We start from the raw sequence: 25903 nt of genomic DNA on the forward strand, positions 1-25903 counted from the left end.
ATCTGTTAAATGAGGGTCATATTAGCACCTTTTACCATAGTTGAAAGGATTACATTCAGTAGCAGGAGCTACGGTATTTGGCATGAAGTGGAAACTCAGCACTAATATTATCCTTTAGAAACGGGAAACAGTTTGCCTTTCTACAAGCCTTAGAGAAAGACTCTTTGCAGACACATGAACTTGTAAAAGTAGGGGTCTTTTCAGAAATTAAGTCTTGGTTGTCTGCAGTATTTGATGTGGAACCCAGCACTGTGTGGGGAAGTCTGGGAGCACTTGGGATTCATTGGTGTTGGTATGCTCTGTTCCCCTTGGATAAGCCCCTTGCCCAAGCCAGGCTGTGCTCACCAGCCCCAGGAGACGGCTGGTGGTGGTCTCCAGTATCCTTGCTTATACCCCTTCCCCTGATTGGAGTGGCCTCTTCCTTTCCCAATTCCCTAACTCACCAAGATCCCATCAGATACTTCCCCTGCTTGAGCCTGTTCCTGACAGCTCCTCCCCACAGTGGACTCTGGTTAATTGTCATCCTTTCATTCATAATTACAATTTGCTTATAGGTCCTGTTTCTTCAGTTAGACCGACAGTTTGTTGAGGGGGGAATCATATTCTTCCTGGTCTCCTTCTCACTATCTTCCATGTAGAGAATCCACAGTAAACACCAGTGGGCTGAAAATTGGCTTTCTGACTGATGCAGATGCTGAGACATAGTCGGCAAAGGGTCTTAATTCTAGGAGCTACCCACTCTTGTTGACATCTGTTAACTTAATGGAGGTCCACAGAGAGAATTGCCCCCATAAGACCTCACTTAGGACAGAAAGCAGTAAAAGTGAAGAATATTCTGGGCCTGGTCCTTCCAAGCACACTCCTCCTTGCTCTTCCCTCACCTCTCTGCTCAATGGTCTTTGAGGACTGAGAGGAAGGGGGAGCCACAAAGTGAACGGAACCTGGCTGGATCTCTGAGGAGCTGCTCAGAGGAGAGCAGACCAGGAAAGATGTCTGGGCAGGAGGACCACGTCAGGCTTGCATGAGAAGTAAGCATTTTCGGTGTTGAGTTAAAAAAGTATACACACATTCACACCTGCACACACAAGGCATTCCCACAGAGATTGGCCATGCCTCTGATTAGTCAGATGTTTGCATGTTAGAAGAATCACTGTAGGGCCCTCTGAGAGGCAAGCATTGCCTCAATTGACATTCAGTATAATCTGAGAATAAATGCACCCCCAAATCTACAGTTTATGATTAGCAATGCAGAACGATGCTCTAACAGTTTTCTCTGTGTGTACAGTTAGTATCCGTGGTGATTCCATCAGCCTCGACATTGTTGCTCATGTTGGATGTGTTGCCACCCACTGAAAGGTTTGACATACAACCCATTGTAGAGAATCACCACTTTCTGCCCACTTGACCCTGAGAGCAGACAGTTCTCCCCATGAGGACACCTGTGTGAGCCTCCTATTGTAAGATTTAATAGAGATTCTGTGCTGGGATTCCAAGCTCAGTAGACCATCCCTCTAACGAGAGGCTGTGATGAGGTGGGACCACTGTAACGTCCCCTGATCTGGAAGTCGTCCAGCAGTTCAGCCTTCCAGCACCCAACCTTGAGCTGGAAGTGAGCCTCCTCAGACCCTTGGATCAAAGCCCTGTCCTTCACTCCTACAGATTCACACAATATTCTTAAGTTCAGGGATTTGCTTTCTCCACTCCAAGGAGATGCTGAGCTGTAACAAGAAGGGAATGATACAGACAGGTGGGTGTTAGACACACAGTGAGGGTTGTCAGCCCTGAGCTGTCACTGGAGGTGGGGGTAGGGTGGGTGTGGGAAAAGAGTCAGAAGACCCACAAAGCACGACATCGTCCTGGAATACAACAGAAGTGTGCAGGGTGAATCTTCAGTCCACAGGAAAAGCTCATTTCTAGTCTTCACTGTGTTTCAGAGCATGAGGAAGTGCACACCCCCTGCTAGAATGGTCACTCTGACCCTCTGCTGGGAGAAAGTGGCTGTCACTAATAACGGAGGAGCCCCTCGTTTCAGGCTGTCATTCCAGTATCATGTCTGTGGGTGACTGACCCTTGTCTTTGTTTTCTCCTTCTGTGTGAGCTCAGAGGAGGGCGCACAGAGACAGGCCTTGCTCTGAAATACCTTCTGCGCAGAGGGTTCCCTGGAGGGAGAAATGCCTCTGTGCCCCAGATCCTCATCGTCATCACTGATGGGAGGTCCCAAGGGCATGTGGCAGTGCCCACCAAGCAGCTGAAGGAAAGAGGCGTCACCATATTTGCTGTCGGGGTCCGGTTTCCAAGGTAAGAGCCTCGGTCACTCTGGGTAGCCCTGGAGACTGTGGAGACACTCCACAGCCATGGGAAGGGAGGGGATCTGGGCAAGCCACCCTGGTCCTTCCCATGCTCTGTCATATGTTGTGCCAGACTGCAGGGAGCCTGAAGCCTGAGAGAGTGCACTGTCTCTGATTTAGTCTGAATACTTGGTTGTAAGTGCCAGAAACTGGACTCAAATTCATTTGGGCAGAAATGGAAATTCTTGGACTCATCTAATAGAACTGGGTGGATCGGGGAGTGTGGGGTCTTGGGGTGAGCAGGAGCTGGGGACTTGAACATCATGAAGATCCTGTCTGTCCTCCATGCGTACCTGCTGCTCCCTCAGCCTGGCCCTCGAAGGAACCTGGAACTCTGGCTGTAGGCAGCACCCAGCTCACCCCGCAGAGAAAAGACTCATGTTTCCAATTTCCATTTGAATAATCCAAGAAAGGCTCCTCATTAGCTTGAGTCACAGACCCACTCCTGAGGCCAGGAGAGTGGGGGGGTCTGTGATGGGCTGCTCCCCTCTCCAACCACGTTCTCTAGAAGCTGAAATGTGTTTTCCACAGGTCCTCCTTGCTCTCAGCCTGAAAATGAGAGGCCCCTTGTTATTGTGGGTATTAAGCGACATGACTCTGGTCTGGGTACTGGGCCTACATAGTAATTAATGAGATCTCTTCATTAATTTTAGTACATTTTAAAATTCTTTCTGTCAATATGCCAGATGCTATGTTCTTCTAAGTTGTCAGGATACAGAGACAGTACAAAGTACCTGCCTTCATGAAGCTTCTATTTCTAGGAAAGTTAACTGGATGAAACACAAGTGAGTGAATAAGTAATGTCGTTTCAGGTGGAATTAAAATACGAAGAAGTAGTAAGGGAGGAGGTTAACAGAGTGACAAGAATTAGAGAGCTCCGCTATTCTAGAGAGAGAAGTCTGGCAGCAGTTGATTTGTGAACAGAAACTTGAGTGAAAAGAGAAGCAAGCCTTCCTTCCAAACAGCAGGGAAGAGAACAGGCAAGGCAGGCGGGTGGCAAGTACCAAGGCCCTGAGGCAGTAGCTCGCTTAGTGTGTGAGAGGAGCAGAAAGACAGCCAGGGACTGTCTGGAAGCTGGTAAATGAGGTAAATTATAAGAAATGGGATAGAAGAGCTAGGTAGGAGTCAGGTCTAGAGATTCAGTGGGTCATAGTCAAGGCTTCAGAGTAGGTTGGGAAGTCTTTAGGTGGCTTTGAGCAGGGAAGTGACAGGTATTGGCCAATGTTTTTAGATCACACCAACTACCAGGTAGGGAATAGACTGGCAGGGTGAGGTGGAAGGAGAAGCAATATCGGGAGGAGTGGGGGCATCTAGGTAGGCAGCCTTTGGAGCTGCTCAGACAAGAAGGTGGTGGTGTGTGGTGGGAAAGCATTGCGACCCACTGAGGAATGGTTGGACGGAGGCTGTGTCCTGGAGGCTGAGCAGTGGAATGGCCGATGAATTGAATGTGGAAGAGTCAAGGATTTTGGCCTGAGCCCCACAGTGAAAGGTATTGCTGTTTACTGAGATGGTGGAAGACTCGAGAAAAGGGAAGTAGAGTTCTGTTTCAGGTCAAGTTTGAGGAGCACATGGGACATCTGAGTAGGGTAGCTGAGTCCGCAGCCGGATGTAGAAGTCTGGGTCTCTCCTCCTAGAGAGAGGGTAGACATTGAACTTGAGGTTGGCATTTATTGCCTGATGATTGCCTAGGAAGACCACCAAGGACCAGCATGTTCGGTACCCAGGGGATATCCCGGGCCATGCCATGTCCTGGTGGTGCTGTCCGTCGCTACCACCATCCTCGAGGGCTGTTGTTACGCGCAGCGAGTGGGTATTTAACACAGACCGCCCTGTCATGGGCTCTTTGTGTATCCTCACATACAAGGAAATAAACTCGGTGGGAAAGGAGACAAAAGTGTCACTTCCTGGCTCACCTGCTACCCCCTCCCACATGGTGCCCAGTAGAGTATGTTGCACATCACAGTTCCCCAAAGGTTTGTCAGTGAGGATGGAGGCCATCGGACAGTAGAAATACATGGCCCATTCTGGGGCTCTTTTCTCCAGCTGCTAGCTGAGCAGTGCTTCTCAGATGGTCTGTGGTGGAGGTCCGTTTTGTTTTGTTATGTTTTTTAATCCATCATGGCCTGATACTTTAGAGAAATACAATAAAAATGAATCACTAGGAAAGAAAAATAAAAAAGAATATGAGCTCAAATGTTTATTATTTGATCCAAGCAGGCAGAAAATGGCTCTGTCAAGTTGCTGTACCACTGGGTTCTGAGTGTTCATTCTCAGGGTCTATGCTTGTCTGGTTCTGGATGAGGGTGAGTTTGGGGGCCTACTGTGAGTATCCATCACTTAGAGGAATCGAGAAGCTATCAATCAGGAGAGGGGACATTGTTCAGCTCTGAATGTCGTGAGCTACAGCTATAGGAACTATCTGAAAAAGCCCGCCGTTGGGTTTCTCAGCCTTCCTGACCCATTCCCCCCAACTGCTGGTAAATGACTGGGTCACTGTTGACCAGTGGTTCTCAAAGTGTGTTTCTTGGACCAGCAGCCTCAGCTAGGAATGCACACAGTCGGGTCTGCCCCATAGAATCCAGAACTCTGGGGCCAGGTGCCTCCATTGGTGGTTTATTTGGCCCTCAGTGATTTTGATGCCCATCGAAGTTTGAGAACCACTGCTATGGGCAGTGTGAGACTTGCTATGGGATTAAAAACCTGACTCTTTCCTCTTTTTAATATTCATTGAGCCCCCATTTCTGATGGTTCTCAGCTCTGGCTTTTGGGAGAATCTGCTGCTGGGTCAGGTAGAGCTGCCCTCTGAATGCTACTGCAAGGCCAGGACTTAGAAGCTGCCCTGTGTCTGCCAGGTGCCATCCTCACCCTGGGGGGGCATGTCTGGTTTATATAACTTCGAAGGAGAATGGGGACTTTTACATAAGTGAATTTTGGAGATAAATGAAGTTTTTGCCATATTGCCAAACCTTGAATTTCTGATGGGCCAGGTTCTAAATGCATTAGTGACTACCCTGACTTCCCAGAAAGGTTTCTCAACATCATTTAATGCTTCCTTCATGCCTAGGTCCTTATGCCTGGGCCCTAAGAGCAATGCCCTCTGGCTGTCGAAGTGTACTCCTTCCTCCACACAACCTCACGTTGCCGACTTTTGAGTGTGTATGGCCCGTTTACCATTCTTCAGGATTTTTCTCTATCACGAGCTATCCTTGTTTGTTCTTCTTTTGCCACCCCCGCCCCCAACCACTTTCTTTCATTTCCTTTCTGGTTAAATTTTTCTCATCAGCTATGGGTGACCCAGCCAAGTCACTACATCTGTGAGGACCGTGACTCAAATAAGAGCTGGTGGTTCCGAGGGTGAGGCTGTCCTCTGAGGAAGCTTGTGAACTTGGGCATGCACACATTATGACCCGTGCTTGAGCATCCTTGGGGGCTTTCTGTGGTTCACTTCTGGACCTTACCTGTATCCTAGGTGGAGGAGGTTGTAGCTGAGTGGCTTCTGGAGCAGTGGGGTTGTGTTGCTGTCCACAAGGAGCCCATGGTTTAGGGGATGGGTGGCCAGGAGGGTGAGAGGTAGACAGTGAGCTGCTCTAACTTCTCTGCTGGGGTTGGGGACAGATGGGAGGAGCTGCACAGACTAGCCAGCGAGCCAAGGGAACAGCATGTGCTGATGGCTGAACAGGTGGAGGATGCTACCAATGGTCTTTTAAGCACCCTCAGCAAGTCTGCTGTCTGCACCGTTGCCTCTCCAGGTAAGGCCTTCCAGGCTGGAAGGAGTGGTCTTGCCCATGTGGAAGTGGGGTGGGAATGGTTCCCTGAGGCAAGAGGTCAGGAGGCTCCCCAGGAAGGGGGAAAGCAAGAGGAATGGGGTCTGGCAACTTTGGTGCTGGGGTACCCTGCTCTATTTACCTCCCTGTGTCAGGCCCTGTGGGCTTTCTCAGCTGGGAACCTGGCTTGTCTCTGGGTTAGAGGGGTCCAGGCTTTGGGACCCAGATCTAGGGAGGCCCTGTGCCTGTCCACTTCCTCAGGGAGAAGAGCCAAGTCAGCTTTCTGGTCATGGTCAGCACAGGGACACTTCAGCTGGGCGGGGAGGGCTCTGCATTCCTAGTTGTCATTGTCATGGTCTGACCAGGCGCACGTTATGTGAGAGGTACACATGTGCGTAAGATATAAAAACTGTGTGCAGAGGAAACACTCAAGAGACCGGCTGCCCAGCCACCACGCAGAGCAGGACTCCTGCCCTGATGTGCCCCGCCTTGCAAGAGGCAGAGGGGAGCTGGGGCTGAGGGTGATGGAACCACGGCTGGGGGGAAGGAGGCGTAACCCTGTCCTCTTCATCTTCTCTGTGCCCTGTGGACACAGACTGCAAGGTCCAGCCTCACCCCTGTGAGCGCAAGACGCTGGAGACGGTCAGGGAGCTTGTCGGCAGTGTCCTGTGCTGGAGAGGATCGCGGCGGAGTGATGCCGTGCTGGCGGCACTCTGTCCCTTCTCCAGGTTTGTCCTCCTGCTGGGGTCAGAGGCCAAGGGCGCACCAGGGTGGAGATGGAGGCCCCCAAAGCTGCGTGCTCACATGCTGTGAGATGAGTGGCCACAGAGTGTGACAGGGATCAGAGAAGACGTGGGAGGGAGACAGGGGCAGAGTTATGGAGTCCCAGGGAGGGTCCTAGCTACACAGTGGCAGAGTCTTGTAGACACACTGCCTAGGTGCCCATAGTGAGCGAGGGGACAGGGTCACGGCTGTTCTGGAAGGCTCATAAGTGAGCCAAAGCCAGTCCTCTAGGACCATGGTCTGGACTTAGGATAGTGGTCTGGTCATTTGGTTCCTCTGAAGACCGGTTTCTGTATTTATGGGGCCAAGGGAGGCGGGAGGCTTAAGGTCTTGGTTGAATTCCAGTGGTGGAGGCCATGTGGGGTACAGCATCTGTCAGAGCGCCCGGGCATTCTTGAGCACCTGCTGCTCGGTGGTCAACCATTCTCTCAAAAATTCCTGGACTGTCCCCTGGCACTTTGTCCAGGCTACCTGCAGTACAGCAGATCAGCAGCTGGTGGTCCCATCCTCTTGCCTTTCCTGGAGAGCCAGGGGTAATGTTTGAACCAGCTGCATCTTTGCCCTGTGGCCTGCCCTCAGTCATGAGCTCAGGAGACACAGAGCAATGAAATGGTTGGCTGAGAAGCCATGAGCCATTGCACTGGGCTGATGGAGCATCCAAAGACCATCTTGGAGGAAAGGGCCAGGCCCTGCACATGGGTCAGGGGAAATAGGGCCATGTCAGAGGCCACTAGAGGCCTTCTTCAGAACCCAAGCTTTCAAGTGAGGGGACGCAGTTCTTTGTTCGCAACTGAACATGTTCTAAGTGCCTGCTCTGAGCCAAGCAGTGTGCAGTGACACTGCCCTCAAGAAGCCCATGGTCTGAGGACAAGGCATTGGACAAGAGGACCAGTGACCGTCAGGTGTCTCAGGTGCCAGGATGGGGCCTGTCCTCCCTGGGACATCATGGAGAAGAGGCTGCTTGAACAGTCCTGAGAGATGTGGGAACTCAGTGGCACCAGGCAGAGGCATTCAGAGTTGGGAGCCCCAAGAGAGGCTGGCGGAGGGTACATGTCATGGCTTTGTGCTCAGAATCTGGAGTCAGGCTGCTGAGCTTTTAATTCCAACGTGGCCACTTTAGGAGCTGGGACCCTCCCACCCCCTTCCTTCTATATTTGAGAGGGGGCTAATGATAGTACCTACCCCATGGGGTTGTGGATGTAGAGCGCACTAATATTGCAGGTTTCTGGAATGACGCCTGCATATAGTAAGCTCTTCATCAACTCCCTCATTCAGGAAACCCTCACCGAGGGTCTCCTCTCTGCTCAGCATGTCCCAGGTCCTGGAGAATCAGCATGAATGCCTCAGAAGCAAATCTGCCCTCATGAGCTGATACTCCAGTGGCAGAAGGCAGCAGCAAATCAATGAATGCATAAAATGAACTATTAGGTAGTGAGAAGTGCTACAGAGAAAAAGAAGGAAGGGATGCGTCAGGGTGGGGAGGTGGTGGTTGGGAAGCAGGGGTGCAGTTTGTTTATTAAATAGAGTGGGCAGAGAAGGCCTGGCACAGCGTCCAGACCTGAGGGAGCTCAGGAGGGAGCCATGTGCAGATCCAGGCAAGGTCCTGGGGCCAGTCTCTGCTCCAACACCACCAATTCCCACTACAGGCCTGGGAGGAGTCTGAAGCACTTTCTGGGCTAGGACTTGTGGTTTTATGAAGTCATTAGGAGCAGATGTGGAAAGGGAGAAGATTTCTCTTTAATGAGCTGGCAACTTGGCAAACTTTGGATTTCAGCAACTCCTCAAGTTCATAATTGACTTGGCCTTTATCCCAAGTGGATGTTTTGCTCCAGGGAAAATTCTGCCCTAGAGGTGAGCCCAATTAGCCTGCCCCCGTGGTGGGCAGCCTGGAGGAGTAACAGCCACAATCTAGTTGCCTGATTTCCACAATTTCCTGCCCTTCCCCTCCCTCTCTGTATGCTAGCCCCGGAAAGTAACTCATAATAGGACACTCTTCCCACAGTTCAGAGTTTTGAACACAGATTATTTTCAAATTCTGACAAAGCCAACTTACATTTTTAAAAATTGTTTCTGGTTAGTTTGAAATGTTCCCTAACCCATGTGTAGCTAAAAGCTGGGGTAGAATCAAGGGAAACAAGGTGGTCTTTCTTGACCAACATCTGCTTTAGAATCTCCTATCAGCTTTTAGCACTTCAAATAACCTTCCAGGTTAAACCTTTGATCTCTATCATTTGCTCCCTTGGATTATAGCTGGAAGAGAGTGTTCATAACCCACCCTGCCACTTGCTACAGGACCACCTGCCCAGGTACAGTCTGCTTCTTCGATTCTCTAGCTCTTTCTGGCCCCTGGCACTCGGCTGGCCTCTAAAGGGGTGTTTGCACTCTAGGAGCAGAGAGTGGGGTGGGAACCAGCCCTGGGGCGGAGAGACATGGCATTTCAGAGGCAGAGGAACATGTTCAAACTGTATGCATTCCTCCTTTGCTCGGTGGTATTTTTCACTAAGAACGGACAGGAGACTTTGGAATAGCCTTCCTTCACCAGTGCCCCTTGCATTGACAAGATGCAGAGGAGGGCGCACATTGAGCACCAGCTTTGCAGACAGAAAGCCTCACATCCAGCACCAAACTCCAGGCCAGACACTTAAGCCTGTTTCCTCCACTGTGAAACAGGGATAATGGTTGTCCCTTGTCTGGAATCCCCATTTCCTTACACGGTGTGATAGGGGGTATCCCATCATCAGTGGGATCCTGGCGAAGATTCAGTAGGTAATGCTCACAGGAGTGCTTCATCAGCTCCAAAGTCCCACGCAGTCAGACTTACCAATACCATTAGGCATCATTCAACCTGTTCCTCAGTGGGTCTCCTTGCTCCTCATCCAGGGGTCTAGTGCCGCCCCTTCCTGCCCACTGACCTGGGAGTACAGAAATTACACTCAGGTGTGTTGGTATCAGTCCCCCATGGATTTACTTCTCCTGATGAGGCAAGGAGCACATATCCTGGAAGCAGAGCCAGTGATGCTCCCATCCCCGGGTTTGGTGATCGCCTGGGCATCCTGTTGTAAAGTTCCCACATTTCTGGAACACAGCAGAAAGTGAAAGATGGGGTTTTTTTTGCTCGGAAACTAAAGTTGGAGCACATAAGGCTTTGGAACCACAGTGACTTGGGTCTGAGTCCCAGCTCTACCCCTTTCCAGCTGTCTGATCTTCACGTGACTTCTAGTCATTGAACTTCAGTTCTCCCATCCAAAACGTCTTTATAGGATGCACCCCATTGGGCAGTGAGGTGAGATCATGCATGTGTGGTGCTTAGCACAGTACCTAGCACGTACTAGCTGCCCAGTGAAAGGCCAGAGTGGGTGCTGTTGTTGAGTTCCCCAGTCATTTCCATGATACACCAGAGGACAGAACAGCAGGCCGGGGTGCCCGCAGTGAGCCTCAATAATTACTGCCATCGCACAGCATACACTTTAATTTCAGTGAACAAATAGTATATCAGCATTTGTCTGTAGAAAGGACAGAAATCACCAGTTCTAGCAGTAACCACACTCAGCTACTTAGTAAGCCCCTTGAATATAAGACACATGAATTCATGAAGATCCTGTCTGTTGTCTCTAACTCTGGGAGGACGGTCATGTGGTATTATCTGCATTTTACAGGAATTGATAAGGAAATTGACCAGGAGCTTACATACTGACTATAGGGGATCACAGGACACTTCAGAATGGGCCCAATTTTGACATGGGCCGTGGTTTCCTGTGCAAAATATCCCCTTTAAAAGAGACGTTGCCCAGAATCTGGACCTCACATCCAAAACCAAATACTGTCTATACCTATTATGGAGTGTTCGCCTGGTGCCAGGCTTTATGCTAAGACTTTCCATGGGTTAGTTTGAGTAATCCTCGTAATAGTACCATGGGACAAGTCTTCATCATCCCTTCTTGGAAGAGGATACTGGGCTGGCTGCAGTGAATTAAGGTGCCCGGAAAGGCTCGCTGTTTTGCTGTGTCAGCCTGCAGAGGCCGTTAAGGACAACCATATAGAACTTGAGGAAGCACCTCCTGTGCCGCGGTGTTCCCTGTCTTGTGACACCTGCGTGGTCACCGTGATGCTGCTGCAGTCTTCATCCTTATTGAGCCTGGGTCCAACACCAGTTCATCGTCACGGCCATCTCTAGACCTCAGCGGGCGGGGGTAATGAAGGGATGTTAATGCCGTTCCCTAGCGCTGCCATAACAAACTACCACAGTCTAGGGGCGTAAACAACAGAAACTGACTTTCTCATGGTTCTGGAGGCTGGGAGTCCAAGATCAAGGTGTCAGCAGGTTCTGTTTCTTCGGAGGCCTCTCTGCTTGGCTTACAGATGGCCGTCCTCTCCCTGTATCCTTAGGTGGCCTTCCTTCTGCGCACATCTCTAGGGGATCTTCCTCTTATGAGTCAGACTGGATTAGGGCCCATCCTATGAGCTCATTTAGCCTTAATGAACTCTTTAAAGGCCCTCTCTCCAAATACAGTCACATTCCAAGGTACCGAGGGTTAGGACTAATACACATGAATTTGGAGGCCATAACAGTCCAGGGCCCATTGGCACCGCCCCAATGAGCCTGTAATTCACAAAAGGCCTTACGGAGCCTGCCACCAAGTGTCCTTTACACCCACACCCAGCCCCTCCTTTATGTACCTCATTTGCTTTCCTTGCCCTCTTTGCCACAGGTGTTGTGGCTGGGTACCTAGTGGTCTTGGGGGAAGGAGGGAGCTGGGCCCTGGTGGGGCAGGCTGGGCTGCTAGACTCCCACCTCTGCACAAACCCTTTCATGCATCTGAGCTGGCATGCGAGGCTGTTAACAGGCATCTCTTTGATAGACCCTTGTGACTCACAGCCCTGTCAGAATGGAGGCACATGTGTTCCAGAAGGACTGGACAGGTACCACTGCCTCTGTCCACCAGCCTTCGGAGTGGGGGCTAACTGCGGTACGTATGCAGGGGACTTCCAAGGCTGGCCATTGGGGAGCAGTGGGGCCTGGGCTCCTGCTATCCACTTCCCATCCCGCTAGCTCCTAGTTAGAAATGGGGCCTTGAGTGTTGCTAAGCCCAATTATGGGCTGATGGCAGTCTGACTCTGAAGCCTGGTCCTGGGCAGAGTCTCTTCTCCCCTCTCCTAGGAAAAGGAGCAAGGAGCCTAAACCCTTTTTGGTCTTAAAGGTATGACATAAAGATTATGATAGGCTTTTACCCTGTAGGGTTGTTGAGAGTTTTAAATAAGGTAGACATAAAGTGCTTTGTCACCATGCTTGACATATAGTAGGAACTTGTTAAAGAACTTTAAAAAATATATATATATATACATATATATATATTATTGTAAAAGAATTTTAATAACTTTAAAAATCTAGTGCTGGGTCAACTGGAGATCTATATAGAAGAACTAAATCTTGACCCCCTACCTCACAAGCTATGCACAAATCAATTCCAGGTGGATCACAGATCTAAATATAAAAGGCAAAGCAGTGAAGCCTCTAGAAGAAAACATAGGAGCATATCTTCATGATTTGAGGTAGACAAAGATTTCTCAAACAGGATGCAAGAAGCGCTGACCATAAGGGAGGAAAGATCTAGATCCCATTTTAACTTTTAAAAAGGTGGTCAGAGGGAGACCCATAATGAGAGCCAGGAGGCAGAGCTGTGTCTGACCCCGTCTGACTCTGTGACGAGATCCCCGGCCCCTGCGGCCCCTGCCACCTCGTCCCTCTGCCCCGTCTCCCTGCTGGGAGGGAGGATTCTCCTGCTGGGTTTGGCGTCTGGGCATCTCTAGGGTGGCCGTAGCGTGACCGGCGGCTGCTGTGACCCAGCAGCCCCGAAGCTGAGCGTGGAATGCAGGATCGACGTCCTCTTCCTGCTGGCCAGCTCAGCGGGCACCACCCCCGAGGGCTTCCTGCGGGCCAAGGCCTTCGTGAAGCGGTTTGTGCAGGCGTCGCTGAGCGAGGACTCCCGGGCCCGCGTGGGGGTGGCCCGGTACAGCGGGGAGCTGGCGGTGGCCGTGCCCGTGGGCGAGTACCAGGACGTGCCGGACCTGCTCAGGAGCCTCGACGGCGTTCCGTTCAGCGGCGGCGCCACCCTGACCGGCAGCGCCTTGCGGCGGGCGGCCGAGCTCGGCTTTGGGAGCGCCGCCAGGACGGGCCAGGACCGTCCCCGCAGAGTGCTGGTCCTGCTCACGGAGTCACCCTCCCAGGACGAGGTGGCCGGCCCCGCGCGCCACGCCAGGGCCCGGGAGCTGCTCCTGCTGGCCGTGGGCACCGAGGCCGTGCGCGCAGAGCTAGAGGAGCTCACAGGCAGCCCGGAGCGCGTCCTGGTCTACGCTGGCCCGCAGGACCTGTTCCGCCGAGTCCCTGAGCTGCGGGAGAAGCTGTGCAGCAGGCCGCAGCCAGGTGAGGGCCCGGTGCTCGGCAGTAGTGGGCGTCCTCGGGTAAGACGTTAACAAGGTACATTTGTCGGGATTAAGGAACCCACGGGGCGCCTGCGTGGCTCAGTGGTTGAGCATCTGCCTTGGGCTCAGGTCGTGATCCTGGGATCCTGGGATCCTGGGATCGAGTCCTGTATCCGGCTTCCTGCCCGGCTGGATGTCGTTGCTCCCTCTCTGTCTGCCTCTACCCCTGCTCATGCTTTTCTTTCTCACACACTCTTTCTCTTAAAAATATATATAATTTTTTTTTTTTTAAAGAGACTTTCTTAGTTTTTACCTAGTGACCTTTCATTGTTCCAAGGATTCTTTCTAGGTCCCTGCATTCAGCTAGTCATCGTGTTGTCTTAGGCTCCTCTTAGATATTCCTTGTGGTGGAGTGGTTTTTAAACACCCTTAAGTCTGATCCACTCACTCCCTACCTAAACCTTCCTGCTGGCTCCCTTCTGCCTTGGAATAAAACCCGAACTCCTCCTGGCCTCTGAGAACTCCGTGTGGTTGGTCCCTCAGACCTCTCTGCAGCCCCTGCATGGGGTGAAGGTGGGGGAGCGGCCACTCAGCCCCCTCCCTGCCTTAGACGCGCCACCCAGCCCTCAGCTTACTCTTACTCCTCCCAGAGAGACCCTGACCCCTTCTCCCAATCTACTTATGTCACGGCTCCTGCAGATCCCTTGCATAATACCCTTTCTCCCCACCCATGCCTGGTCATGGGATTTGTGATTCTGCGTTGGTTTCATATCTGTCCCATTGAGGGGAGGCATGGGCCCATTTTGTCCACTTGGTATAATTAGTGCATGGAGTACAGTGCATGGAAGGTGCTCAGTAACGGGATGGATGAGGGCGCCCAGAGCTCAGTGGCTTACAGAGGACAGACGTTTATTTCTGTCACAGTTCAGAAGTGAATGGCTGCAGCCAGCAGGGTGGCTTGGGTATCTTGTGGTTCCACCTCTAGATCACTGTTTCTCTGCCAGCTAGAAGTGGGGAGAAGGGAAGTGGAAGGCAAGTAGCTTCCTTTTGAGGACGGATTTCAGAAACTACAATTTTCAACCATGTCCAATCAGATAGAACTTAGATACATGGCCACACCTGTCTGCTGGGGAGTCTGGGAATGTGGGCTAGCCTGGCTTTCCTGTGCCCTTATATCTTAGGAGAGGGTGGAGGACGGCCACTGACCCGACCTAGGCAGCCCCTCTTTTGCTGGCCTGGTCCAGAGGAGGGGCTCTGCTGGGCACAGCCTGCCCCCAGGCTCACTCTGTTTGTTCCTCACAGGCTGCCGGACACAGTCGCTGGACCTTCTCTTCATGTTGGATGCCTCAGCCTCAGTGGGACCCGAGAACTTCGCCCAGATGCAGAGCTTTGTGAGAAGCTGCATGCTCCAGTTTGAGGTGAACCCAGATGTGACGCAGGTCGGCCTGGTGGTGTACGGCAGCCAGGTCCAGACAGCCTTCGGGCTGGACGCCCATCTCACCCGTGCGGCGGTGCTGCGGGCCATGAGCCAGGCCCCCTACCTGGGCGGGGCAGGCTCTGCAGGCACAGCCTTGCTGCACGTCTACGACAAAGTGATGACCGTCCAGAGGGGCGCCCGGCCTGGCGTCCCCAAGGCTGTGGTGGTGCTCACAGGTGGGATGGGCACGGAGGATGCAGCTGTCCCTGTCCAGAAGCTGAGGAACAATGGCATCTCTGTGCTGGTGGTGGGCGTGGGGCCTGTCCTGAGGGAGGCACTGCGGAGGCTCGCAGGTCCCCGGGATGCCCTGATCCACGTAGCCACCTACGCAGACCTGAGGTACCACCAGGATACACTCATCCACTGGATATGTGGAGGTGAGTGGGGGAGTCCCTGGCCTACGGTGTCCCATCCCCCCCAGGGGAACTCAGCCTGAGCCCTCAGGTACCAGGTTGCAAGGATGGCAGTGCCTCCCAGCTACCCCATGCTTTCTGAGTGCTGGGTTCTGTGCTAACCTCCCCGCTCACATAAAACACTGCAGTGGGCACAGCTGGCCCCATCTGATGGTGCAGAGAGTTTAAGTGACCCCAGTACCTCTCCCCAAACTCGAGAATTTTTGCACTTCATTGGAACAGAAGACCTTGCTAGGATACCTACAGATTCCCCAGGAATCTAAGGACCCAGCTGACATTGACCTATAGTGATGACAGAGCTAGGAACAAACCCAGCCAGGCCAGCCTGGCCCCAAGGCATCTTTTTGCCAGTGACCACCTTTCGGTCTCTTTAAAAGTGCATCCATAATAGTAAACACTGCTGTGTGCACAGCACATTTGAGAGATGAGAGTCTCTGTGTACAGTAGGTGAGCCAGGTGAAAGTTGGGTCTCTGACCTAGCCAAGTAGAATGGGCCACCAACCATGTGCTGACACTGAGAGGTGTGAGACATTCTTCTGTGGCCTCACCACTGTCCTGGGCTTTTTTTTTTTAAGATTTTATTTATTTATTCATGAAGCAACACAGATAGAGAGGCAGAGACACAGGCAGAGGGAGAAGCAGGCTCCATGCAGGGAGCCCAGTGCGGGACTCCAGGATCAAACCCTGAGCGGAAGGCAGACACTTGACTGCTGACCCACCCCGGCGTCCCTGTCCTGGGCTTCTTTGGTGAGGGGGGGCCTTGGGGCTGACCCAGGCTGGGCCCGCTGGGCCCGTTCTCTCTTGTAGAAGCCAAGCGGCCAGTCAGCCTATGCAAACCCAGCCCGTGCCTGCATGAGGGCACCTGCGTCCTACAGAACGGAAGCTACCGCTGCGAGTGCCAGGATGGCTGGCAGGGCCCCCACTGTGGGAACCGTAAGTGGGGCTCTGGCTCTGCCTGTGGGGCATGGCAGGGGGGTGGGGGGCAGGGGCCTTCAGACCTACTGAGCCCTAGGGACTCAGCTGAAGTCAGGGTCTGAGGTGTTCGTTCAGCAGAAGGCCACCTGCAATTGTCTGTTCATTCCCGCATGAAATATTCGGTGGGGGGGGGCCGCCCACATCCCAGGTGCTGTGCTGGGGGCACGACGAGAAGCTCTGCCCTCCTGGAGCTCCCATGCCAGTGGGGGAGACGGGCAGTGAATAAGAACAACCTGCAGTGTGGTGGTGCTAGGCGTATGTGAGAAAAACAGCGGCTGGGAGGAGGGTCTCCAGAGAGGCCTGTGTTGGGAGCACGGTGGGGGTGGAGTGGCTGGAAGACAGGACGAGGGCACAGGTGCGGTGGGTGGGTAGGTAGAGGGTGCTGGAGTGTTTCTCTCTGCTCACTAAGATGGGAGGAGGCACTGGTGGTAGGAGCCGAGAGCAGTCACGGTCCAGGAGAGAAGGGGTCTGCACCAGACAGTCCATCACGGTGGGCAGCATTATGGCTTCCTAGGGCTCCTGCTCATGAATTTCAAGTTAGAGGAGCCAGCGACCAGAAGAAGACACCCCTCAGAGCTTTAGATTTTCAGCCACCAGCAGAGTGTGGCTTCCTGTGGCTGGACCTGAAGGCAATCAGATAGGCCTCTGATCTCGTTTCTGCTTGGGCTGTGGAGGGAGAGAGACATGCAGGGGTGCACAGGCTGCCCGCTGGTGAGGAGAGGACTCGGACCCTCCTCCTGTCCTCAAGGTTCACTTCTCTCCCAGGGTCCTTGAGAGGAGACGCCCCCAAGGCACGCGGCTCCCGCCGAGAACCCTGCAGGAGGGCAGTAGCCCTACCCTTCCTCGGCAACTGCCCAGAAGGCCTTGGTGCCCGACCCTGAGAGCACGCCTGCCCTGTCCTGTCCTGTCTCCCCGGGTCCTCTGAGCGTCTGCCTCTAGCTCTGTGCGGAACCCTCCTGCCCACTCCCTCAGTCACAGAGAAGAGCTGTCCCTACTGCAGACCACACTGCTTGGGGACACAGTAGCAGCTGATCCCACTACTAATGCAGATGTTGAAAAGTCGTGATGCGTAAGTAAATACCTACTTTCTGTACCTGGACCATGCCCTGGTGAGCTTGTTTCCTCTGCCAACTTCCCCTGAGGAGAAGCTAAAGGAGCTTGGAGACTTTTGATGGCCTGTTTGAAAGCTCGCTTTGCAAAAAAAAAAAAAAAAAAGAAAAAAGAAAGCTCGCTTTGCACATAACAAATGCTAAATAGAACGCTGTTGGGATGGTAATGCTCAGGAGGAGGCATGGACTAGAGTGTCATTTGGACCACTGAAGCCATAGCATTTCAAGATTGGAAAACTGTGGACCTTTTCATATGTCTTTTCCCAAAGATATCCAAGTGGATTTGCTTTTAGTTTGAGAAGGGACTTGAGTGGCATTTGTGACTTTTGGTGACTGTGACAAAGACCTAGAAAAACTCTGGACTGGAATATGACCACTAACTTGTTTGACTACGGGGAAGGGGCTGAGCATGCAAATCGTCCTGGTCTCCAGGGGCCAGATGACATTGGCCTGTGTCCTGGGCTACATTCCCTTGGAAGGACTTGCTTGAGGGATTACTGAGGGGGGCTCATTGTGGGGTGCTTATTGCTTGTCCTCAAGGATTGAATTTTTAGTAGCACAAGGAGTGGAATTCTTAAACTCCGCAAATAAGGCATAAAGAAACTTTAGAGGGTATTGGCTTTTTGAAGCATCGATCTTCTGTTGTCTAGGTGATTTTGCTTTTCATGTCTGGTTTTGAAAGGAATACTTTAAGAAATGCTGTTGGTTATTTCACAGGACCCCGTGTGGCAAGAAGGCTCAGTTGGGACATTTTTCTGGCAAACTAGGAACTCACCCAAGCAGTTTTTAGGGAACACTTCTTCCCCTTGTTTGGATTTGGGTTTTCAGTAGAAACCTTTGTAGAGCTGTGTCCTAAATCCAGACACTTTATCCTGACTCTTCTTTTTAATGGAAATAACGTAAAGGTTTTTACATGCAAATATTCAAGGCTACTTTGATTTAAAGTACTGGAAGAGGTCATCCAGAGGCTGCTGTTAGATATTACAAAGGAAAGGTCCAGCAGTACTAAGTGTAGTTATGACAGTCATTGGTGTTCAAGGAATATTTTCACTCCCATGATTACCTAGAACATGCCAGAAGGTGACATCAGAGCACGGTCACATGTCCACCTGGCAGGTGCTGAGAGGTGATGTCAAAGAACTTACATGAACCCACTGTCTTTAAATTAACAGCAATTTCATCATTTTATAGTGTAGGCTCTTTGACTTGGTCAGGGCTCCATTTGAATTGCTTCAACCTAAAAAAACACACCACAGAATGGTGGGCTCTGGGCATACACGTGAAAGGCTCTATTTTTAGGTCTCAGCCCTCGAGCCATTTTTTTTTTTTTTTGGACCTTTTCTATGGAAGGTGCCACTGAATACTTCAACCCTCTCTGTACCCCAGTAGTGATACAGGTAATTCCTTTCTTTTTAAAGAAACTGACCTTTAATTCCACAAGTAACATACAAATTTGTTCTTGGAAAAATTAAACTGCAGATAGGACATCAATCTTTTATGTTCTGAATGGCCCTGATTCCAACCAACTTGCTGGATGCTCTAGTCCTAATAGTTAATTCTCTTTTATAGAAAGATATTTATAAATAATGAGACTCCTCTCTTCCTTTTGATGTTTATACCAGGAACTTCTCTTGTCAGCTTGCATTGTCTAGGACCTAGGAATAATGTTTTAAAAAGTAGTGGTATCTGTTTCTGGAACTGAAGGGATCTTCCATCATTCTATGTTATTTTCTGTGGATTACTTTGTTAGGAGTACTTTATTATTAGAAATACTTTATTTCTCTTCCTGGATTGCTCAGAGCGTTTATTAGGAGTGTTGAGATTTATGGTATGCTTTGTCCACTTCCTTTGAGATGGTGTTGAGATGATGTTTTTAACATTTAATCATCTGTTCATATCATAAATGGCACATTAGTATATTTTTAATTGTTGAACCACCTTTGCTTCCTTGGAGAAATATGATCTGGTCATGATGTGATTCTTTAAACACTGTTGAATTTCATTCAACAATATTAAGGTTTCTCATCTTTGTCCAGAAAATCCGAAGATCTGGTTTTCTTCTGTGATTTGTGTTAGCATTGTTCTGATACCAAATGGCTAACTTTATAAAATGGAAAATACTTATTCCTCAAATGTAAGGCCTTTTTTTCAATTCTGGGATTTAATTTTGCCTTAGCTTGTCTCTTTATTGTATTAGTCATTTCAATGAGCCAGATTTCATCCTTTTTTAAAATAAACACATTCATGCATGGAGCTTTCTTAATTACTCCTTAGGCAAGCTTCCAAGTATTGGTATGTTTCTTTTCCCCAAGCATTATTTATGAGCGTGTCTAACTTCTAGGACCATTGGTTTCCAGCCTCTTATCTGCAGAAACTGATCCTATGTGTTTCGTTTATGTTCTACTGAGAAAATCCTCTTCCAGCCTTACCTGTGCTGCCTGAGTTAAGGAGGCGTCAAGTCTCCTGCTAGGATGGCACCTTGTGCAGTTGTTATTGCACATATTTTGAACTTTAATGTATAAATAACCAAGATGTTTCCCCCTTTAAGGAAGATTTCTACCAGGCACTGCCCCCAAGTCATTCTATGAACTACAAGAAAACCCCAAAATACAATTAATGTTTTATTAAAAAAAAAAATTGAACTCACCACTTGGTAAAGGACACCAAGTGTATATGACAAAGGAAATAAATGCCCTGGGATTAGAAAGATAATAGAAATCGAAAGACCTTTAGTTCTCAGGAGCCAGTGTTAGAGAACTCTGATTGACAAACCCCCAGAAACGAGGCAGGAACCACAGATGAAATGTTTCAATCGGTGTTAAAAAAAAAAAAAAAAAAAAAAAACAAACACAAAACACTGCATCAGAAGAGAAGACACAAAAAACAGCTCTGCCAATTTTAGGAAGAGGAGGAGAGTCAACCCAAAACAGAATTCACCACATTTTTCTTGGAAGGCGCGTGGACATTAAGGACTTAATGAACTTTTCCCCTAAAAATGGCCCAGCCACAGGACGGCATCTGTAAACAGTGGGTCATCTTTCCTCCTACGCTAATGTAAAAAGTCAGAGCTCAAGAAGATACTTTTTGACACTTTTCACTGTTCTAAATTACAGGATTTTAAACTTTTTCTATATAATACAGCATCACATAAATTTTTATCTAAAGGCAATGGGTTCAGGCCTGCTTTAGGCTGAAAAAAAAAAAGTCCTTAACTTAGTGGGGACAGCCCCTACTACCTCGGCTTGGTCCCACGTAACTTCCCATTACTGTTTCTCAAAAAGCATGTCAGGGATGGCTTTTACACAGGTGGTAGCGATGCTGTTTAAAACCACAGAAGACTGAGCCGCACCTGCTCGTGGTGGAGAGGCGTCGACACATGGAGGAGAGACGACAATCAGGAGTTGGGGTCTCCTGGGTCACCCAAGCCACACGACCAGTGGGATGGGGTCTTGCTACCTTGATTTCTTTTCCACCAAAGTCCCACCATCAGATGCTTTTCACTACTTAAAAAAGCTTGATAAAGCAGTTGATGAAAATTTCAAAGAAGAGACACAGAACACCCCTAACTACAGCAATGTCTTGTTTCCACCCAGGAGCGATTAGGTCTCCCAAGAAGCCTTCTCTTTATTGTTGTAGTATTTCCTCTGGCTCTGAAAATGGACAGAGCCCCCTCTTAGCCAGTGCTCTCCACCCAGAGTACCATAGTCCATCCTTTTTCTTCTGAGCAGACTCACCCTTTCATAGAGTTGCTGCTTTAATGAAGACTTTAACGAAGCTGGATTGTCACCAAGGCCCGTGATGGCAGGAGAGTCTTTAGATGAAGCTTGTTTCCTAACTTGTTCCTTTCTTCTCCCATTCCTAGAGTACCATTCAAATTCCAGCACCCCCCGCCACCCCCCCCAAGAAGGAAAGTTAGTTATCCTATGTAGCAGCCTCCATCTACATAGAACAACGTAAGAAGTATTTTTTTGAAGCACAGAAGCACTGAGGAATAGAGTTGGCAGCTATGTTTCAACCCTTGTCTGTTCACGATTTGGGGCACCTGCTACGAGATTTTGAGGCTGCAGCACAGCAGAGCATGCTGGGAGTGATTGGCAATATTGGCCACAGCAGCAAGGGATTGGCGGCTCACGTGTTTGTGTGGACTGAGTAGTCAGTCATCCGGTGCAGGTGCCTCAAAATATCTCCCGCAGGTAAGCAGGACAGAAATGAGGAGCAGAGTTTGCCAAAAAACAAAAGTTGCTCTGGGCATGTTCTTTACTGTGCACATGAGTAAAAGACTTCTAGCCCTCAGGGAGGAACCCAGGAAGGGCGTCCTGTCCTTGCTTCCACCTTACTGAGCCTTCCACCACCAGTTGGCTCGGGGGCTTTGGGCAAATCCTATCACCTGTCTGAACCTGTTTCTTTACTTTTAAGGGCAGAAGGCCTTTAGAATCACTGACTTTTGATTTGAAAACTGGCCAGTCCCAGCCCGTCTCTGAACTTAGGCTTATTGCCCTGGAACCTACAGATGATCGAGCGGTGGATAGTTGCAGGATCACATGTCCTCAGGCTGTCCGCTAAGAACCCCGGACCCCAGTGCTCGCCTTTCTGGGTGGTCAGAGCCAAAGGCACCGCAGAGCCTCAGCCCCTGCGTGAGAGCAGAGCCCTCTCAGTGCTGGTGCCCGAGGCAGGGAGGTGCTACCCCCTCCCACAGCTCTGCCATCCCCCCCCCGGAGGGGCCCCGAAGAAGGCTGCGAGTGACCACTTACCTTCGCTTTCTGGAGGACGGTGCCTTTGCCCGTGACCATGACCGAAAGCGGCCTGTTCTTGAGCGCCGTAGCAGAGTTGACTGGGGTGCAGTCTGGGGCAGGGGTGGGGGTGGCAGCTTTGGGCTGTAGCGGCGAGAGGAGCACAAGGCCTCAGCCCAGGGCAGGGCATGGGACCCGCCTCCCCCAGCCCCGCGCCACGGACTCCCGCCGCTCACCCGGGGGCTCACGCTCTCCAGGTGGGTGGTGTCCACGGTGGTGCCCAGTGTCACGGGCCCGGCCTCCGCCTTCTTCAGGTTGTCCTTCACCTCCACGATGTTGAGCTCGAGGTCCACACGCCTTCTCTCCTCGACCCTGCACTCCTCATCGATTTCCTTCAGCTTCTGCTCCAGGCTGGCCAGGACCCCCTTGTCTGCGGAGGGAATTAAGCTGGCTGCGGGGAGTGGCACCCCAGGGTGGGTGGGGCCCAGCTCCAGCCCCGGCACCCAGAGTTGGGCCCCATGTTAGCATTCTGCAAAGGCTGAAGGAATACGCTGTGGGAAGACGGCTCTGCCTTCACAGGAGGGCATGCGTCTGAGGTATAGAACCTTCTGGTAGGTTCTTAGGGGCTCTCAGTTGTTTCGATACTGGCTACTGTGGCAGCAACCCTCCCAGGGAGAGAGCAGCTTTATTAGTGACCCTTGGAGGATGGCTGTGCTGTTCCCACCTGGCCTACATAGTCCCCTCAGTCCTTCTGGTGCTCAGGGCTCCCCTAAGCCCATTGGGAGCTCATTGAGAGCGGTGGTCCCCAGCCCTGGCTCTTCCTCAGTCCTGTTTTATTCTCACCCTGGAGTTCTCAGGTTGGTACTGAAGCTCCAGGAACCGACGGCTCAGAGCTCATTGCTAGCGGAGCCCATGGTGCCATGTGGCTTCAAGTAGAGTCCCAAGCCAACAGCCACTGAGATGACTTATGCCCTGTTTCCAAGCCCAGGGTGAGTACCCCCCCCTCCCACCACCATCAGCCCTTGTCCAAGGGCAGGCAGGCACAGGGCTCACTGTGAAAGAAAAATTCACAGAGAACAAGCTGAGAAGATGTTAACGATGGTTCTGGACCCGGACTCTCAGAATTACTTTCCTATGCTCTGTGGACTTACTGGCCTAGGATCTTCAGGGCTGCTTTGCCAGGAGAATAAACCATAGTGGAAGTTTTCTCCTGTCCAGAAAACCCACATGGGAGAGAAAGGGTGGGGGATCCCTGGCCCTGCCTCACCGCCCAGCTCACGCCCCAGGTTTGCAAGGACTGTCGGGGATAAGCCTCTGGTCACTCTGGTTAGCACATGTCCCAGCTCTGCACTGTTGGCTGGGTAGAAAGGACATCTCCTTTCCTCTGCGCACCAGCAGCCAACACCACTGAGCCTTTGAAACCAGTGGCACAAATTTATAGACAGCAGATTAGTGGTTGCCTAGGGAACTGAGGGTCGGGGGAGGGTGGGAGGGAGGATGACCACTAATGAGTATGAGTGGTGAGATGTTCTGAGGGTCACTGGTGCTGGTGGCACAGATCTGGGAAGATACTAAACACCACCATGGTGTTGTACAATGTAAGTGGGTGGGTGGTATGGTCTGCGAACTGCATCTCGGTAGAGCTGTTACAGGACAAAGGAAGTGGGTGACTCCAGTGGAAGGAGGTACGGGAGCGCAATCATGTCCTAAGCTTTCCCAGGAGGCAGCTGGGTTTGTCCTCAAACCTGGTTCTGCCAGTTGGGCTTGTGGGTGCAACTGTGCGATTTAATTATTAGGTCAGCACCGAGCTGCACTCTGTAAGTGAAAATGAGGTGCATGCTTCAGAAAGGTCCCATAAAAGGCAAGTTTCTTCTAGGAGATGGCTCCTGAGTGATGAGGGGGCAGGATCTGGAAAATCATCTACAAAGACTCCGATTTCTTTGCAAGAGTCTTAAATTTTTCTACACTGTGAAGAAATGAAGGCTGGAGATGCTGGATGCCGTGGTACAGGTGCAGTTAACGCAGGAAAGGGGGCACAGGCCACGTCTCAGGCAAAGGCCTTGGCACCACGTTAAAAGACGAAATATGTTTAAGTGAAAATAAAACATTATGGGTCTAAACGTGTCATTTTTAGAGATTTCCTCCTCTGACCGTTTTTTTTCCCCACTACCTTCTGGTCCTGTTGACATCAGGTCAGGGGATCTCTATACAGAATAGCAACATTTCAGACAGGGCAGGGGGGAGAACATGGCAGGGGAGCACCCAGCTGCAGCAAAGATTGATGGGGTGACGGCTGAGGGGCTGCAGGCAGGTGCACAGATCAGGATTCTTCCCAAGGAAAGCCCAAGCACTTCCCCGCCCCCGACTCTCCACCCTGGAGTCAGTCCCCTCACCTGTGCATTTTTTTAAAAAAAGATTTTGAGAGAGAGAGAGAGAGAGAGAGAGCGCGCAGAAGGAGAGGGAGAAGCAGGCTCCCCTGCAGAGCAGGGCACCTGACACAGGGCTCGATTCAGGGACCTCCAGGATCACGACCCGAGCTGAAGGCAGACGCTTAACCCACTGACCCACCCAGGTGCCCCTCTCACCTGTGCATTTTAACACAGTCTCTCTCAGCTCCCGTTTCTCTTTCCGGAGCTGAGCCAGGTGCCCCCGGATTTCTTCCTTCTTCTTCTCGAGCCTCTCCTTCTCCTCTGTGTACCGTTTCACCTCGGCTTCTGTCCTATTCTTGCCAAGTTTGATCTCTACAGACCCAAAGAGAAGAAGCCCCAGGTCAGCCAGGCTGGGACACAAGGGCCACCCCAACCCACTGCGCAGACTCAGACACAACCCCAGGGCTTCGGCAGTGGGGCAGAGCTAAACACCAGGCCAGCCAGGCAGGGACAGACAAGACAATTGGGCCCACACTTTCTTTGCTATGTGACCTTGGGCAAGTCCCATCACCTCTGAACCTCTATTTCCTCATCTAAAAGGGAAGGATCTAGACTAACTGCCCCAAACCACTTCCAAAACATCCAACTCATCTAGCACAGGCACCTGCAGTGGCCACCCTCAACCTGTCCTTCACAGGAGGGCTGGCGCCAGCTGGGGTGACAGCTGTGGCATCGGGGCAGCTCGACGGGAAGGAGATCTTCTGCTGTTCAGTCTGGATTTTGACTGTTGTGGTTCTCAGGGGAAGGCTCCTCAGGGTCTGCACTCTCCTGTTGCGGCGTCTGCTTCAGGAGAAAGCAAACACGGCTCAGCCGGCCCAGGGGCTGTGAGGGCGAGGCTGGCTCACCTGCTGGGGGGCAGCCTCACCTGCAACTCGGGGTTCTCTGGAGACTCGACAAGGGGTTCAGCCAGGGCAGGGCCTGAGTCCGCAGGGGCAGCCTCAGCTGGGGGTTCCAGGTGGGCTGGCGGCGGGGATGGGGTCTGGGCCTGGGCCCCACTGGAGCTGTGCAAAAAGGACTTGACAGGTGTGAGGTCCAGGTAGACTCGGTCGGGCTGGGATTCGCTGGGAGCTTCTGTCACAGGGGCGGCTTCCTCAGGAGTTTCCACCTGCAGAGGGGAGATAGTCTGGTGGCTCTCATCATCGCCTCTGCTCCCTGCGCTATGGAGAGGACACCAGACCTGCCTCCTGTCCCTGCCTCAAGCTGGAGTTTGTGGGGACCCGCCTCTTTGGAAAGCTTCCTCTGAGCTGGACTTATAGACCAGGGCTCAAGTCCAGGGTTTGCCATTCAGGAGGTGGGAGACCCGGGACACAGTACCTAACTGTTCCTGAATCTCATTTCTTGATCTGTAGAGAAGAGACTAGTGGACCTCCTTATCAGGTGGTTAGGATTATTTTTTGTAAGATTTTATTTATTCATAAGATACAGAAAGAGGCAGAGACACAGGCAGAGGGAGAA

The 25903-nt window shown here is 51.3% G+C and overlaps 2 protein-coding genes across 3 annotated transcripts in view; one reads left to right on the forward strand and one right to left on the reverse strand.

Moving 5' to 3' along the window:
- Positions 1-19542, forward strand: part of VWA2 (von Willebrand factor A domain containing 2) — a 47353-nt gene extending 27811 nt beyond the window's left edge. The window contains exons 6-14 of one of the 2 annotated variants that reach the window (XM_038578858.1): positions 2104-2298; positions 5964-6097; positions 6708-6840; positions 9146-9201; positions 11755-11862; positions 12741-13316; positions 14618-15169; positions 16013-16138; positions 16946-19542. In XM_038578858.1, coding sequence (XP_038434786.1) covers positions 2104-2298; positions 5964-6097; positions 6708-6840; positions 9146-9201; positions 11755-11862; positions 12741-13316; positions 14618-15169; positions 16013-16138; positions 16946-17061 — 1996 coding nt within the window. In that variant the 3' untranslated portion in view covers positions 17062-19542. The remainder of the gene's footprint in view (positions 1-2103; positions 2299-5963; positions 6098-6707; positions 6841-9145; positions 9202-11754; positions 11863-12740; positions 13317-14617; positions 15170-16012; positions 16139-16945) is intronic. The other variant, XM_038578859.1, reaches the window with a different exon arrangement.
- A 355-nt stretch (positions 19543-19897) lies between these two features.
- Positions 19898-25903, reverse strand: part of AFAP1L2 (actin filament associated protein 1 like 2) — a 57130-nt gene continuing 51124 nt past the window's right edge. The window contains 7 exon segments of the mRNA XM_038578857.1: positions 19898-21147; positions 22041-22163; positions 22256-22449; positions 24605-24760; positions 25053-25188; positions 25190-25228; positions 25314-25553. Coding sequence (XP_038434785.1) covers positions 21121-21147; positions 22041-22163; positions 22256-22449; positions 24605-24760; positions 25053-25188; positions 25190-25228; positions 25314-25553 — 915 coding nt within the window. The 3' untranslated portion in view covers positions 19898-21120.

This window comes from Canis lupus, chromosome 28, assembly GCF_011100685.1.
Source record: "Canis lupus familiaris isolate Mischka breed German Shepherd chromosome 28, alternate assembly UU_Cfam_GSD_1.0, whole genome shotgun sequence".
In the NCBI taxonomy this organism is placed as follows: Eukaryota; Metazoa; Chordata; class Mammalia; order Carnivora; family Canidae; genus Canis; species Canis lupus.